Source organism: Fistularia commersonii, chromosome 10, assembly GCF_037954325.1.
Source record: "Fistularia commersonii isolate RoL2024-O1a breed Wild chromosome 10, RoL_Fcom_v1.0, whole genome shotgun sequence".
Classification (NCBI taxonomy): domain Eukaryota; kingdom Metazoa; phylum Chordata; class Actinopteri; order Syngnathiformes; family Fistulariidae; genus Fistularia; species Fistularia commersonii.
This window is the reverse complement of record NC_141293.1, coordinates 12296631-12309776: the sequence shown is the minus strand read 5'-3', so window position 1 is coordinate 12309776 and position 13146 is coordinate 12296631. Positions and strand designations below refer to the sequence as shown.

The following is a 13146-nucleotide window of genomic DNA, read 5'->3' as shown; positions in this document are numbered from 1 at the left end:
AAAGCCTCAGGGTGAACATGATGGGATGCGACAGAATGGAGAGAGGCTGTCGAGCCGTAAAAAGCACCTGGAGTGTTAGCTGAGGGTCTCCTTAGGAAGCCATCTTAAGAAATATGACGGTGGGCCCAATGTGGACAGGCGAGGGTTCAGCTGCTGGACCGGTTTCCTTGACAACGGGGCTCAGCTCTCTATCCTATTTCAAGTGTCACACACAGGTTTTGCACATGAAGCGTAAATCAGTCAGCGTTGAGTAAAAATAAAAATAAAATAGAATACGTAAAAATAGGAAAAATAGCAAAACTACTAAGGGAGTGGGAAAGGCTGGGAAAAATGGAAAATTTGCAAACACATTACCTGTAAATCTTGAAATTACCAGGGAATTAACAAGCGGATTTGGGCATTTGTGTGTGTGTGTGTGAAAATATTTCAAGACAAAAATTCTAGTCTCTTGAAGGTCATCAAAGTATATATTTTCGAGGCAGAACAGTGATTGTCACATTTTCTTGTACATGAATGGTGATGGAGGCTGAGCTTTGACCCGAGTCTGACAGAATGGAGCAGAAAAATCTAAATCAATGTATAAGACACGAGAAAGTGGAATTTGGGGGGTTGATTCAATGGTTGGCGATTATCAGCTGTATTCAAATTTACGCAGAGGGGCTTCACTTGTAAAAAACCAGAAAGGAGGACATGATGATGTATCCGGGCTGCTGGGATGGGTTAGGGTTACGGCCCTGGAAGAGGCCAAAGTAGACGACGCTGTTGGACGACGTCCCGGTCAGGTCCAACTGGAAGAGACAGGCAGAAGTCCACATGCAGGTCATGAAGCTGTGGCTCAAGCAGAAATAAAAGTAAACTCCAAAGCTCATGTTTTTAAATACATATCACCTCCAACAGAAAAATATATCATATATCTCCCTTTTCATTTGAGTATTTTGCCCCAAATCAAAATTTAATTTATCTATTTTGGCACTTACCTGCAGCTTCAGGTGAGCTTTTAGTCATTGTTGGATAATACTTTATCTATTTGTTTTTTTAATTTCACAATATATTAGTTTATGTATTCATTCATTCAATCATCCATTAATTCATTATCTTTATCAGTATCTTGCATCCAAGGCTGCGTGGCTAGAAGTATTGGGCAAGACCCTCTCATTCACATGTCATATAGAGACATACAACAGATCGCTCTCTCAATTCCCACTTTATATATAGACAACAAATCATTCACTCTCTCATCCACGCATAATATAGAGATAAACAACCATTCACTTTGTCATTCACACATATGGACAATTTAGGGTTTCCAAAAAAATACTAACTTAAAACTTACTACAAAAAAATCTGCAAAAATTGCAAAAACTGAATTTGCTCATAAATTATCTTTTTCCAAAGATGCTGAAAACTAATCAGGATAATTGACAAGAAATTCAAGAAGGACTAAATGTGCCGGTGTTGTGTGTCTAATGTCTGATTTTCCAAATGTTGTGATGTTCTGGTGAAATTGTGATTTCTATTTAAATGTTTTTTTTCTCACTCTGTGTTACCCAGTGTTTTGTCTAGCAGTAAAAATGGATGGTTGCGCTTTAAATTTCACCTTTCAAATGCTTCACATATGAAACCGACAACAACTGATGCCTGACTGTAATCTCTGGGGTCAGAGGTCAGGGGTCAGGGGTCAGACCTGCTGGGTGATGTCCACCCTCCAGGGGTCAACCTGAAGTCCATCGCACCAGCCTCCTCGCCCGTAGAGCCACGTGCCATGTTCGTTGGGCACAGCGCCCTCCTTCACCCGCATGGTGCAACCCAGGTCCGAACCTATTGGTTCCCAAACACACACACACACACAAACACACACACACAGATTCAGAGTCAGGGCAGCCAATCACGCTGCCAATGTTCTGCAAATACCAGGGGAAAACGTTGCACGGTGGGAAAAAAATTGCCAAAAATATGTAGTTCTATAAATAGTGACCCTGTAGGATTCACAGTCTTTGTAAAATCTCAGTCTGAGACTAGGGTGAGACTTAAAACTCTAAAAACAAGTCTTTAGATGCAAACCAGGTAAAAGATGATAGTTTTAATGTGTCTTTTCCAAATCTTAGAAATGGATGGATGGATAAATGGATAGATGAATACAGGCAGACAGACCGACAGACAGATTAATCCTCACCTGCCGAGTCAAAGACGAGGGTGTTGTTGGTGATGCCGTTGACCAGGAAGTGGTGGGACGTGACGCAAAACTCGCCGCAGTCGTTCTCGTCGCTGCCGTGTGCCGTGATGACGGCGTACAGCTCCACCTGGAGATGCACATTGGTGTACACGCACACAAAGTTGCTCAGTAGCTGCCGTGTGATGGAAGGTGGGTCTTCTTCACCGTCACATGCTGACCTTCCTGATGGAGGCAGGGATGGGGATATTGATCGGCACATATCGATCGTTGTAGGTTTTGTCGAAGGTTCCACCTTTGAACAGTGACATCACTTTAAAGGGGCGGGGCTTCATCGCATCGTCACCTGCGACAGGACGATCGATGTATCAGTGTGATTGATAAATCCAACGGTCTCCGTTACGATCCCATAATTTGATACTCGAAGTGAAATGAATGAGTTAATTAGAAATTCTATTGGCAAATATTTAAAAAATTGATTGGGTTGGAAGTCAACTTTAAAATGACAAATAGAAATCAGACAAAAAAACTGGGCTCTGTGCCGCCCTGTCTATAGATCAAAACACATTACAGTAGTCCCTCGTTTATCGTGGTGGTTACGTTCCAGATCCAGCGGCGTGAAAGGAAAATCCACAAAGTAATGACCAATCACAGCGAAGCTTCTCCCTGGCTTGTCGAGAAGTTGTACTTTTTCAATGATGATGGGCACCTGCAGAGCTCATCTCGGTTCAGTTTCTGTTTCCGCAACATGACGCTCACCGCACGCCTCTTCAGCCCAGTATGTCCGGCCGTTTAGGATTCTTGAGGCAGGCGCTAATACTTTTGTGCTGGACTTGGGCCCGTAGGGAGCCGATATCCCTAGATCGGCTAAACCCGGCGCACAGGGTGGCTGGAGAAGTTTTGTTTCCTTCCCAGGTTCTCGCCGCGGTCACCCTCCGTCTAAAACCCCGGCAGCGCCTCCATTGGTCCTGCGTCTGGTGTCCCCAGCTGTTTCGACCGAGGGACAACGCAGACCTCCCATGAGGGACTATTTTGTGTCCCAGGGTCCCTTCTGGGTGTTCGGGGGGGCTGTGTGGCGGACACAAAGAGGCGTGGCCTCTCATCCCAATGAACTAGGGGCTGGGGAGCATTGTTTAAGCTGGGGATATACACTGCTCAAAAAAATAAAGGGAACACTTAAAAAACACATCCTAGATCTAAACGAATGAAATATTCTTATGAAATACTTTGCTCTTTACACAGTTGAATGTGCTGACAACAAAATCACACAAAAATGAGCGATGGAAATCAAATGTATTAACCCATGGAGGTCTGGATTAGGAATCACACTCAAAATTAAAGTGTAAAAACACACTCCAGGCTGATCCAACTTTGATGTTATGTCCTTAAAACAAGTCAAAATGAATCTGTGTTGCTTCCTGAGTGGACACTATGATTTCACAGAAGTGTGATTGACTTGGAGTTACATTGTGTTGTTCAAGTGTTCCCTTTATTTTTTTGAGCAGTATATTTGCACATGGGAGTTCATTGTTTTCTGTTGTTGGTGTTTTAGGAAAAAAGTTAAAACTCACCTAACGCTCTGCAATCCTTCCTTCACACACCACAATATAAATCATAATTATTACATAAATATAATATAAATGATAAAAATGTCTTCAAATGAAAAATGGACAAAGAGCCTACAAATGATTTACAAATTTGCAAAAAAGAAAAGCTGCCACAGAGAAATTTACAGGAAATATTCGGATAAAACTGGAATGTATGCTTATCGGTGTCTTCACAGTTTTGTACTTTGACGGGAGGAACTGAATCTCAGGTTGAGGGAGGCCATCCATGGCATCGCCCACGGCACCGTCTTCATGGTCAGGTTGCATCGGTCGCCGTCCAGAACGGGGAGGAGCGGAGACACGTCCGTCAGCCAGCGGCCAATACCTCTGACAACGAGACCCACGCAATTTCATTTGTTAAATGGATTGCTAAAAAGGAATAATTTTATTTGCAATTAAATTAATGAATCATACATTAATTAACAAAGTGGAATGTGTCCTCAGTGCAAAAATTCCACGGGACAGATTTATAGTGACGCACAGTGTGATAGCATGATTCACACAGAAACCGAGGCGACTTTACAGATGTGTGTTTTGATGACTCATCTGTCGCTTCGCATGGAAAGCGCATGAAAAAATAAACAAGATTTTGAAGTTTAAGCTGACAGATATTGATTAATTCATCAAACAAACTTAGATTTCTGGTATCAAATACTGAAACGCAATTAAACAGTAGAAATTACAGACCGCAAATGAAGTAAAAATCAGCCAAATATCGCTGAAAAACAAGAAAGAAATTAAGAAAACGTGCTTGCAAGAAAGAGCCTGGACACCAGACAGAACAAAAAAATTTGAAGGAATCAAATAAGCAGAAAAATTCAAGATAATGAGTTGGAAATTAAAACTCCATATCAGTGTTTACACGGCTGTCAAACCTGCGGAAGGCCGTGATCCAGCGGCCAAGCTCCACGTTGCAGAAGGCACTAAGGTGGCTGCAGCAGACGAAGAGTTGGACAGTATGGTCCCAGTGAGCACAGGACGCATCCCTGCTGCCAGGACACGAGAGCGACGCGTCAAGCTCCAGAGTGTCGAAGTCCGGAAGGCCTGCATAGAGACATGGAAACACCGATTTCAGATCTTATCCTCATTTTGTTTGACAGAAGGTGAATCTGAAGAAGAGAAACCTGAGGGCAGGGCGACAGAGGCCACGGCTCCAGTCTCTCCCTGCATGAGTGCTCTGTCAAACACAGGAACAACCTCAGCAGGAGCTTGGAGTCTGGCGAGGAGGTCCGTGTAGAAGTCAAACCTGAGCGGGAGGGAACGAAGCAGGTGGGAAACAGTGGAATAATCGGATAGCGGAACAGCATGGAGGACTACGCTATGGATTATAAGAGTATCACAGGAGGCAGCACAGATGACAGGCTCCAAGATTCCCATAGCAACGGCTACCGGCCTGGATGAGGACCACAGGGATGCTAAATACATCAACGCAGCATGTGAGATGGCAGGTCAGATGATATTCACATTAGGTCTCGTATTAAGAACTCAACGGCCCACAGCATCCGCATTGTGAAGATAGAGCCGCGGGTCCACGGCTGAACCGCAAATCTTTGGCCTCGTGGCTCACAGATCTCCCTCAGGATAGCAAACAAGGATTTGAGACCCTCCAACAGACGGAGGAAGAGGACTTCAAGAGCCTGTGCACCAAAGTCCAACACCTGAAGTGCACTGAATAGGTAGGGGAACACACAAGCGAGGGTGAGCTTCATCTAGGACGCTTTAGGGTTACATCCAAAGTCTTCCCATGCCAAACTTCAGATGACACAGCAAGGAGTGTCAAAAGAAAAGCAGCTCGGATCAACTCTTCACACAATCTGCAGTTTGACAACCCTCCTCCGGTGAAGTCAAACTGTGAGTCAGCAAAAGTGGAGTCAGACCTCAGACCGAAGGAAGGGGCAGAGGTCCCAGCCCAGCAGGCCCTGGACCATTTGGTATAGGGCCATAAAGAAAGAAGAAAATTGTATAAATTAAATGTATTTTGTTTTAATTAGCATTCTGGGCTTTTTTGTTGAAAATAATGCCACTTCCGCCCATGCCTCACTCCTGCACTTTACTCGATCATAGATTTTTCCATGTACCGGTAAGTCGTCAAGCTAACGCTCACTTAAATAGCAAGCAAACAAATGTCACAGGAGAGCTTATTTTAAAAGAGAGAGAGTCAACGATGAGACACCGGATGGGTCTCAGAATGCTGGTCTAAAGAGCTGTGGTTTCGTTGCAAAAGGTGATTCACACAGGCAGCTGGCTAATGAAGCCATGAAACCCTCAATGCCACATAGAGACCGAGCACCCAACAATTTTTTGAAAGAAAAAAATGTGAAGGATGAAAGTAATTATTGAGGCCAAAGACGAGGTTACAGAGTAGACTGCGCATAAGGAACACACTTCAAGCGTCGGCATCTACCATCCGATGGGACCGTCCAATTGCAAGGAAAGGAGCTCAGGGGCGCCCACCCTTTCTGCATTATTGTGAGTAGATAATGGAGTGGTAATCCTATAATAGTTATTAAAAGTGCATAAAATAAGGTGTAATGGTTGCATTCACATTCCTCTTTTTTCATTACTAACTTTTATTAAAAAGTTAGCTGGCAAAAGTGGTCCGTGGCCCAAAAAAGGTCGGGTACTGCTGCCCTAATGAATATACAAAAGTGCCCTAAATTCATGGAGCTCCTGAAAATGGTGGGAGTCGTGTTGAAGACTATTGGAGCAGAGTAGTCACATTCCTGTTAATACACTGATTTTTTAATGCACTGGGGGGTAATTTTCTTGACCATCTTCCTCGTTAATTGCATTTACAGTAAGTGTATGATTATTATATTTATAACAGAGTTGGATTTGAGCCCGAAGCCTTTGGACTTACCACTGCGCCTGCCAGTTTAGGAAACTGAAACTGGGGTACAGGAACCAGCCCATCTCTGCCAGCGCCCCTTGCTGGTTAATACTGATGAAGAAGTTCGGTGCTGGGGTCATCTGGAAGGTCACGTTGACCTGGCCTCCAAAACTGAGGACGAGCAGGTAAGCAAAGACGTTGGCGCTCACAACAGGAAGCTGTGAAGAAAATACCTAATCTTGCCATCACAGCAACTAATCCCCACTCTGAGCTCGACTTACCGGAGCGCCTCGGCAACAGAGGCCGCGTAGGGCACCATGGCAGCGGGGACGCCCGCCGGGGTCGAGCACTCATCGCCCGAGCAATTCATATACTGTAAGGGGTGACCGGGCAAGGCGAAAACAAGGACGCCGGAAGCGTTGGATTTGGCCATGTTGTGAACCTGGAGGGGGAGACAGCAGCAAACATGATTCCACCAATCTGGCGCCAGATGTCCTGTCTGATACGGATCCCCATGGGGAGAATTGATGTAGGATGTAAACATAACATTAGGACTGTAGATATAAAGAAATTGAGCAGGGATTTTTATCTCTTTGATTTGACCCTTTCAGACATTTGTCACGGAAATGTTCTTTCTCGAGTCCGGATGGACATCTGAGACAGATTGGATCCGGCTCTCTTTGGGTCTCCTCTACAGAGCCAAAGTCCTTAAAGTCAAAAGGCATCATCGGTAATCCTCTGTCCTTAAGAGGATTACACCATAGCCGGGTAAGATTAGAAGTAGCTGAGCTGATCACCTGTCGCATTCTTTTAGCACATTGTTCTCATTTTAATTTGCTAATTAAATCATGTGCCTCATTGAGAATCCAGCTCTGCAAATAATTTGGGCATAGCTAGCTGTGGCAGCTGCACCGTGGGTGGCAGCGCTGGTAATCCACTGCCAAGACACGGTCCTTGAATGCCTGACCGCTGCCTGTGAGGAAAAACTCCTGTTTGAAATCAAAATATAAGAGAAGGAAAGGGGAGCTGGTCCGCTGCTCCTTTCTAACTTAGATGAGCCCAACGAGATTAGTTGCTATTTAGTCCCGGAAACAGGAAAAGCACTAAGCAACTCACAGACCTTCGTGATGAAGGAGCAGCCGCCCTCTGAGACCCAGGCCAGGCTCCCCTCCACGGACGGGGACACATCGCAGCCGTCGCCTCCATCGCTCAGCTGGTACGACTTCTTCTCCCACTGCGCCTTCAGCCAGCGATATCTGCCGTCTAGTCTCTTGACTATCACCGGCATTTTCCACCCTGCCAGGACCAACATTAGAAGAGACTACTGTAGATCTTTGCGATTGCTGTGTCCAGTGGCTGAGAAATGTACTGATATATATTGATAATAAATCGATTAACTCATGCCCAGGACATCTGAAGGAGGATTTCTTTACATCCAGTGTAGCAGTACAAACTGAGGTCAACTTTTGTTTTTGTTTTTTTTTGTATTTGAAAAAGCCATGAGTTAAGGAGCAGGAAATCATCATCATTCAAATAAAGTCTGAAGTAAAAATTAAGAGAAAATATCAAGAAAAATGATCAGACACAAAACATTGTGAAAACCAGCCAAAAAAGAAGGTAAACAAAAGGGCATTTGAACAAAAAGCTGTCATTAATGTTATCAAAATAATCAATGAATTCATTATTTATACTGTTTATCCTCAGGGTCTATTTCACTACGTCCATAAATCTAAATCTCTTTTGCTTCCTCTACCTGCCTGGCAGCTCAAATTCCAGCATCGGTCTACCAATATATTCAATATCCCTCCTCTGTACATGACCCAACCATCTGGCTTCTCTCTCCAAAACATCTAACATGTGCTATTCCTCTGATGGCCTCATTCCTGATCCTATCCGTCCTGGTCACTCCCAGGGGAGAACCTTAGCATCTTCATCTCTGCGGTATCTAGCTCTGTCTCCTGTCTTTAGGTTATTGACACTGTTTCTAAACCATACAGCATTGCTGGTCTCACTGTCTTCTACACCTGTCCTTTCATTCTGGCTTCTATGGCATCGTACCCCTGACACTTTTCTCCACCCATTCCAACCGGCTTGGACCTGTCTCTTCACCTCTTTTCCACACTCTCCGTTGCTCTGGGCTGTTGACCCCAAGTACTTGAAATCCTCCAACTTCTTGATCTCCACTCCCTGTAGCCTCACCATTTCACCTCGGTTCCTCTCATTCACACACATATATATATATACTGTCTCGCTGCAACTAACCTTCATTCCTCTCCTTTCCAGAGCATACCTCCACCTCTCAAGATTTTCCTCAACCCATTCCCTGTTCTCACTACAGATCACAATGTCATCTGCAGATATCATGGTCCATGGAGATTTCTGTCTCACCTCACTGTCAGTCTGTCCATCATCACTGCAAACAAGAAGGGGCTAAGAGCTGATCCCTGATGGAGTCCCACCTCCTCCTTGAACTTCTCAGTTACCCCTACAGCACACCACACTACAGTATCACAGCTATCATGCATATCCTGCGACAGTCTAGCATACTTCACTGCCACTCCAGACTTCCTTGTACATTACCACAGTTCCTCTCTTGGCACCCTGTCTTATACTTTTTCTCCGTCAACAAAAACACAATGCAGCCGCCCTCTGGCCTTCTCTGTACTTCTCTACTGGTATTCGCAAAGTAATTACTGCATCTGTAGTACTCTTTCTAGGCATGAAGCCATTCTGCTGCTCACAAACACTGACTTCTGCTCTCAGTCTAGTTTCAACTACTCTTTCCCATAACGTCATTGTATAGCTCATCAACTTAATTCATCTAAAGTTACTGCAATTCTGCAAATCTCTCTTATTCTTAAAATGGGCAAGATCACACATCTCCATTCCTCAGGCATCTTGTCCCTCTCTTCGATCCTGTTGAATAATCTTGTCAGAAACTCTCCCGCTTCCTCTCCTAGACACTTCCTCACCTCCACAGGTATATCATCAGAACCAACTACCTTTCCACTCTTCATCCTCTTCAATGCCTTCCTTACTTCACTTTCACTAATCTCTGCTACTCTGTAGTCGACAATAGTCACCTCTTCTACCCTTGCCTCACTTTCATTTTCTTCATTCATCAGCTTTTCAAAGTACTCTTTCTAACTTCCCATCACTCTTCTACTATCTGTCAATACAATTCCCTCTATCCTTAATCACCTGGACCTGCTGTATATCCTTTCCATCTTTATATCTGTTTCGCCAACCTGTATAGATCATTCTCTCCCTCTAAACTGTTCGATTGAGCATACAAGTCCAATCTATTTAAAATGTTTGAGTCTCTTCTTTTATGCATGCCTCTAGACGAGAATATCTACAAAATTTCTTTGTGTTCACACAATGACAATAAGACTCAGTCATGAGTTATTCAAATGCAATATATAGACATGCAACCATTCACTCTCTCATTAACATGACCTAAGGAGACATGCAAGCGTTCATCCTCTAATTCAAACCTCTGAGCAATTATAGTATCCAATGAACTGCCTGCATGTTTGTAGACTGTGGGAGGAAACTGAAAAAGTCGGAGGAAATTTACGCAGACATGGGAGAACATCAAAACTACGCAGATTTTAGACGTAGACTATAGATCATAGACAGATCATAGACTTTAATGCTTTGCTGACTCTGCTTGCTTCCGATACTTGGTGGTTAGTAGCATGCACTTATCTGTACAGTGTCCTTGAGTGTCAAGAAAGGCGCCTTCAAATACTACTACTACTACAACTACTTGCGAGGCGGGAGAGCTAACTACTGTCCCACTGTGCAGCCTGTTATTAAGATAATACACATCAGGTTGGACTTGAACACACTCATTCTTATGAAGCTGGAGACACATTTCATTTCATCAACAAAAAGAAAACCTACAAATTCATCAAGAAACACAAAAAAGATATTTCCTGAAACTAAGGAAACAGCCTAAAAATGATCTAAAAATTGAAATCAATTGCTTAACTGTGGTGAAAAATGAATTAAAATCTGAAAAAAAAAAAAATTTAAAGACACCCAAAGCAAAATTCAGCAGAAATTACTTTAAAACTAGAGCTGAAAATTTGTAAATCTAATAAACAATACCACTTTGATGACTTCAACTACAGCACTATTATGGTATGTTTGTGTTCAGTGTCATGGCAGCAGGTGCTGGTTCCTCACCCTTGGAGGTGAAGGCGGCCTGATAGAGACCGCCAGTCATACCCAGGCAGCTCCAGGAGTAGAGAACCCTGGGAATCCAGTTCCCCAGCTCCCATACTGGAAGCACGGAGAAGTGAAGTCTGGACAGAATCTCCTCGTTGCTGCAGAAAAGCAAGGTTGCGTTTTTGGGGGCTTGGGATAACAAGGTGCAGAGACATTTTGGCTGCATTTTAAAAAGAAAATCTTTGCTTCCTCGTCCCTGTTTTTTTTTTTTTTTTTCTTTTAAATTGAGCATAAATAGTACACAAAAATATACATATGTACAAATAAACATGGCAAGGTAGAACTGAATGTCAATTAAACAACCAGGGATGAGGAAGCAAGGGACATTAGGACATTCCTTCTGTATGTAATCAGAAGTTAATAGTGTTAACGGTTATGAGAAATGTATAACGCTAGACGAAAAAGAAAGTAAGAGGAAATATTTAAATAAATAGATAGACAAATAAAATTAAAAAGAAAGGGAGGAAAAAAAAAACTTGCAAGGGGAATATAACATATAATTAAGTTGGTGGTTCACAGGGAATCTCAAACATCAAACTGTATATTTTTTGTTTTGGGGATTTTTCCATAAGTTTTAAGGGTTTTTTATATAATTCAAATTTGTTTATGAAGAAAGTAAAATTTGGGGAACATTTTTGCATTCTGTTTTTGTGAATGAAGAACTTGGCCAGGCCTAAAATAACAGTGACACATAGTTCATCTCTTTTGTTGGCATTTCGATTAATTTTGTCTGAAAAAATATAATTTGATTTACGAGCAAATTGAGTTACAAGCTCTGTCAAACGCTTAATCTTTCAAGTCGAGGTTCCACTGTATTTGAACCACGATGTCGGTGTGACGTTCACAACCATGGAGAAAAATTGTCTCTTACATGAACAACCGTCTGGATGATGCTATAGTGTATTACTATTTTAAATTGACGTTCAATAAAATTAAAATAAGTCGCTACAGTAAAGTTTGAAGGGCCAAACCTTCAACACTGTTAACTTCTGATTACATACAGAACGAATGTCCTTATGTCCTTTGCTCCCTCATCCCAGGCTGTTTCATTGACATTCGATTCATCCTTGCCATGTTTATTTTTACGTATGTATATTTGTTTATACAGTTTGTTTTGAATAAAAAATAAAAAATAAAAAAAAAGTTTGAAGTGCCCTTTCATAAACAGAAGAGGAAAATCATTGAATTTCCGTTTCCGGTCACCTGTGCGCGGCGGCGGCTCTGCGCATCTGGTCTCGCATCCAGAGAGCGTCTGACACGGCCGAGTCATCCAGGGACAGGAAGAGGCACTGCGCCCGGACCGGAAGCTCCCGTACCAGCTCGCCGAGCGACGCCTCTGCGGTCCACAGGCTCTCTAGGAAGCCGGACTTCTTGGTGAAAGCGTGGATGAACAGCGGGCCGTCCAACGAGCCGGGCTGGTACTCAAACTCCCCGTCCAGCGTCGGAACCCGGAACTCGGCGGCCCGGTCCCCGGGCTCCGGGTCGACGCTCGCCCTCTTCGGGTGCCGGTTGACGTCGTCGGCGGGCTCGGCGAACGCGTGCGCCGCTGTCAGAACCACCAATAGGAAGAGCGGTGGCGGTGTGCTAGCGCGCGTTAGACCCATGTCCAATAGGAGGAAGGGGCGCACCGCTCACTGCTAAAGAGCTTCCGGCCGGTTCATGTGCGCCACAACATAACAACAACACTCCCACCACTATTTCGAAAGGCTCAAAACCAAAACAGAAAGTTAGGGTTTCAGAGACGGGGGTGTGTCTACGGCGGCCTTCGAGGGGCAAGGAGTGCCACACACGGGCAGGCTATTTGTTCCGTCGCTGAATCGTAATGTCTCGTTTTATACTACATTTTTCCTTTTAAAAGGATTTTATCATATTTTACTTCCCCCCCCCCCCCCATCATCAGTTGTTAAGAGGCAAGGTGTTGTAGTTTTTATTTGTTTATTTATTGATCGATTGATTGGTGGATTGATTGAACATAATTAGTATGAACAGATGTACTTATGTACAAACAAACATGGCAAGGTAGAATCGAATGTCAATGATTCAACCGGGGATGAGGAAGCAAAGGACATAAGGAAATTCGTTCTGTATGTAATTGTTGTAGTTTATGTTGATGCTTGTTTTCTGTGTCATTTTGGGGTGTAAAGAATTCTGTGTTTTTGTTTTTGTTGTTGTTTTACCTGGAATTGAGCGGTTGCAGTTATTTGTATTGAGTCTTGTGTGGCGTGGCTGTGGCCAACAACAGCTGTTGCTTATTAAACGGATGGTTTACCATCAACCAGGTGTTTTTCCTGACTAAAATGCTG

At 43.5% G+C, this 13146-nt stretch overlaps 1 protein-coding gene across 1 annotated transcript; it reads right to left on the bottom strand.

The window, feature by feature from the left end:
• Nucleotides 1-444: 444 nt before the first annotated feature.
• On the bottom strand, nt 445-12659 carry ngly2 (N-glycanase 2). Its single transcript, XM_086153786.1, has 12 exons — nt 12047-12659; nt 10802-10941; nt 7728-7903; nt 6889-7049; nt 6638-6778; nt 4902-5023; nt 4653-4821; nt 3962-4104; nt 2392-2516; nt 2174-2300; nt 1685-1818; nt 445-788 (listed from the first exon to the last, which is right to left on the bottom strand). The coding sequence occupies exons 1-12, from the start codon at nt 12445-12447 to the stop codon at nt 663-665; spliced, it is 1965 nt and encodes a 654-aa protein (XP_086009912.1). The 5' UTR covers nt 12448-12659; the 3' UTR covers nt 445-662.
• Nucleotides 12660-13146: the final 487 nt, after the last annotated feature.

Bases quoted from the DNA above. Each gene is read 5' to 3' on its own strand.
- ngly2 (XM_086153786.1), bottom strand. From the start codon at position 12,447: ATGGGTCTAACGCGCGCTAGCACACCGCCACCGCTCTTCCTATTGGTG. The intron at 4,822-4,901 runs GTTTCTCTTCTT...GTCTCTATGCAG, and splicing joins CTCTGTCGCCCTGCCCTCAG to GCCTTCCGGACTTCGACACT. The intron at 2,517-3,961 runs GTACAAAACTGT...GTCCTGTCGCAG, and splicing joins ATTCAGTTCCTCCCGTCAAA to GTGACGATGCGATGAAGCCC.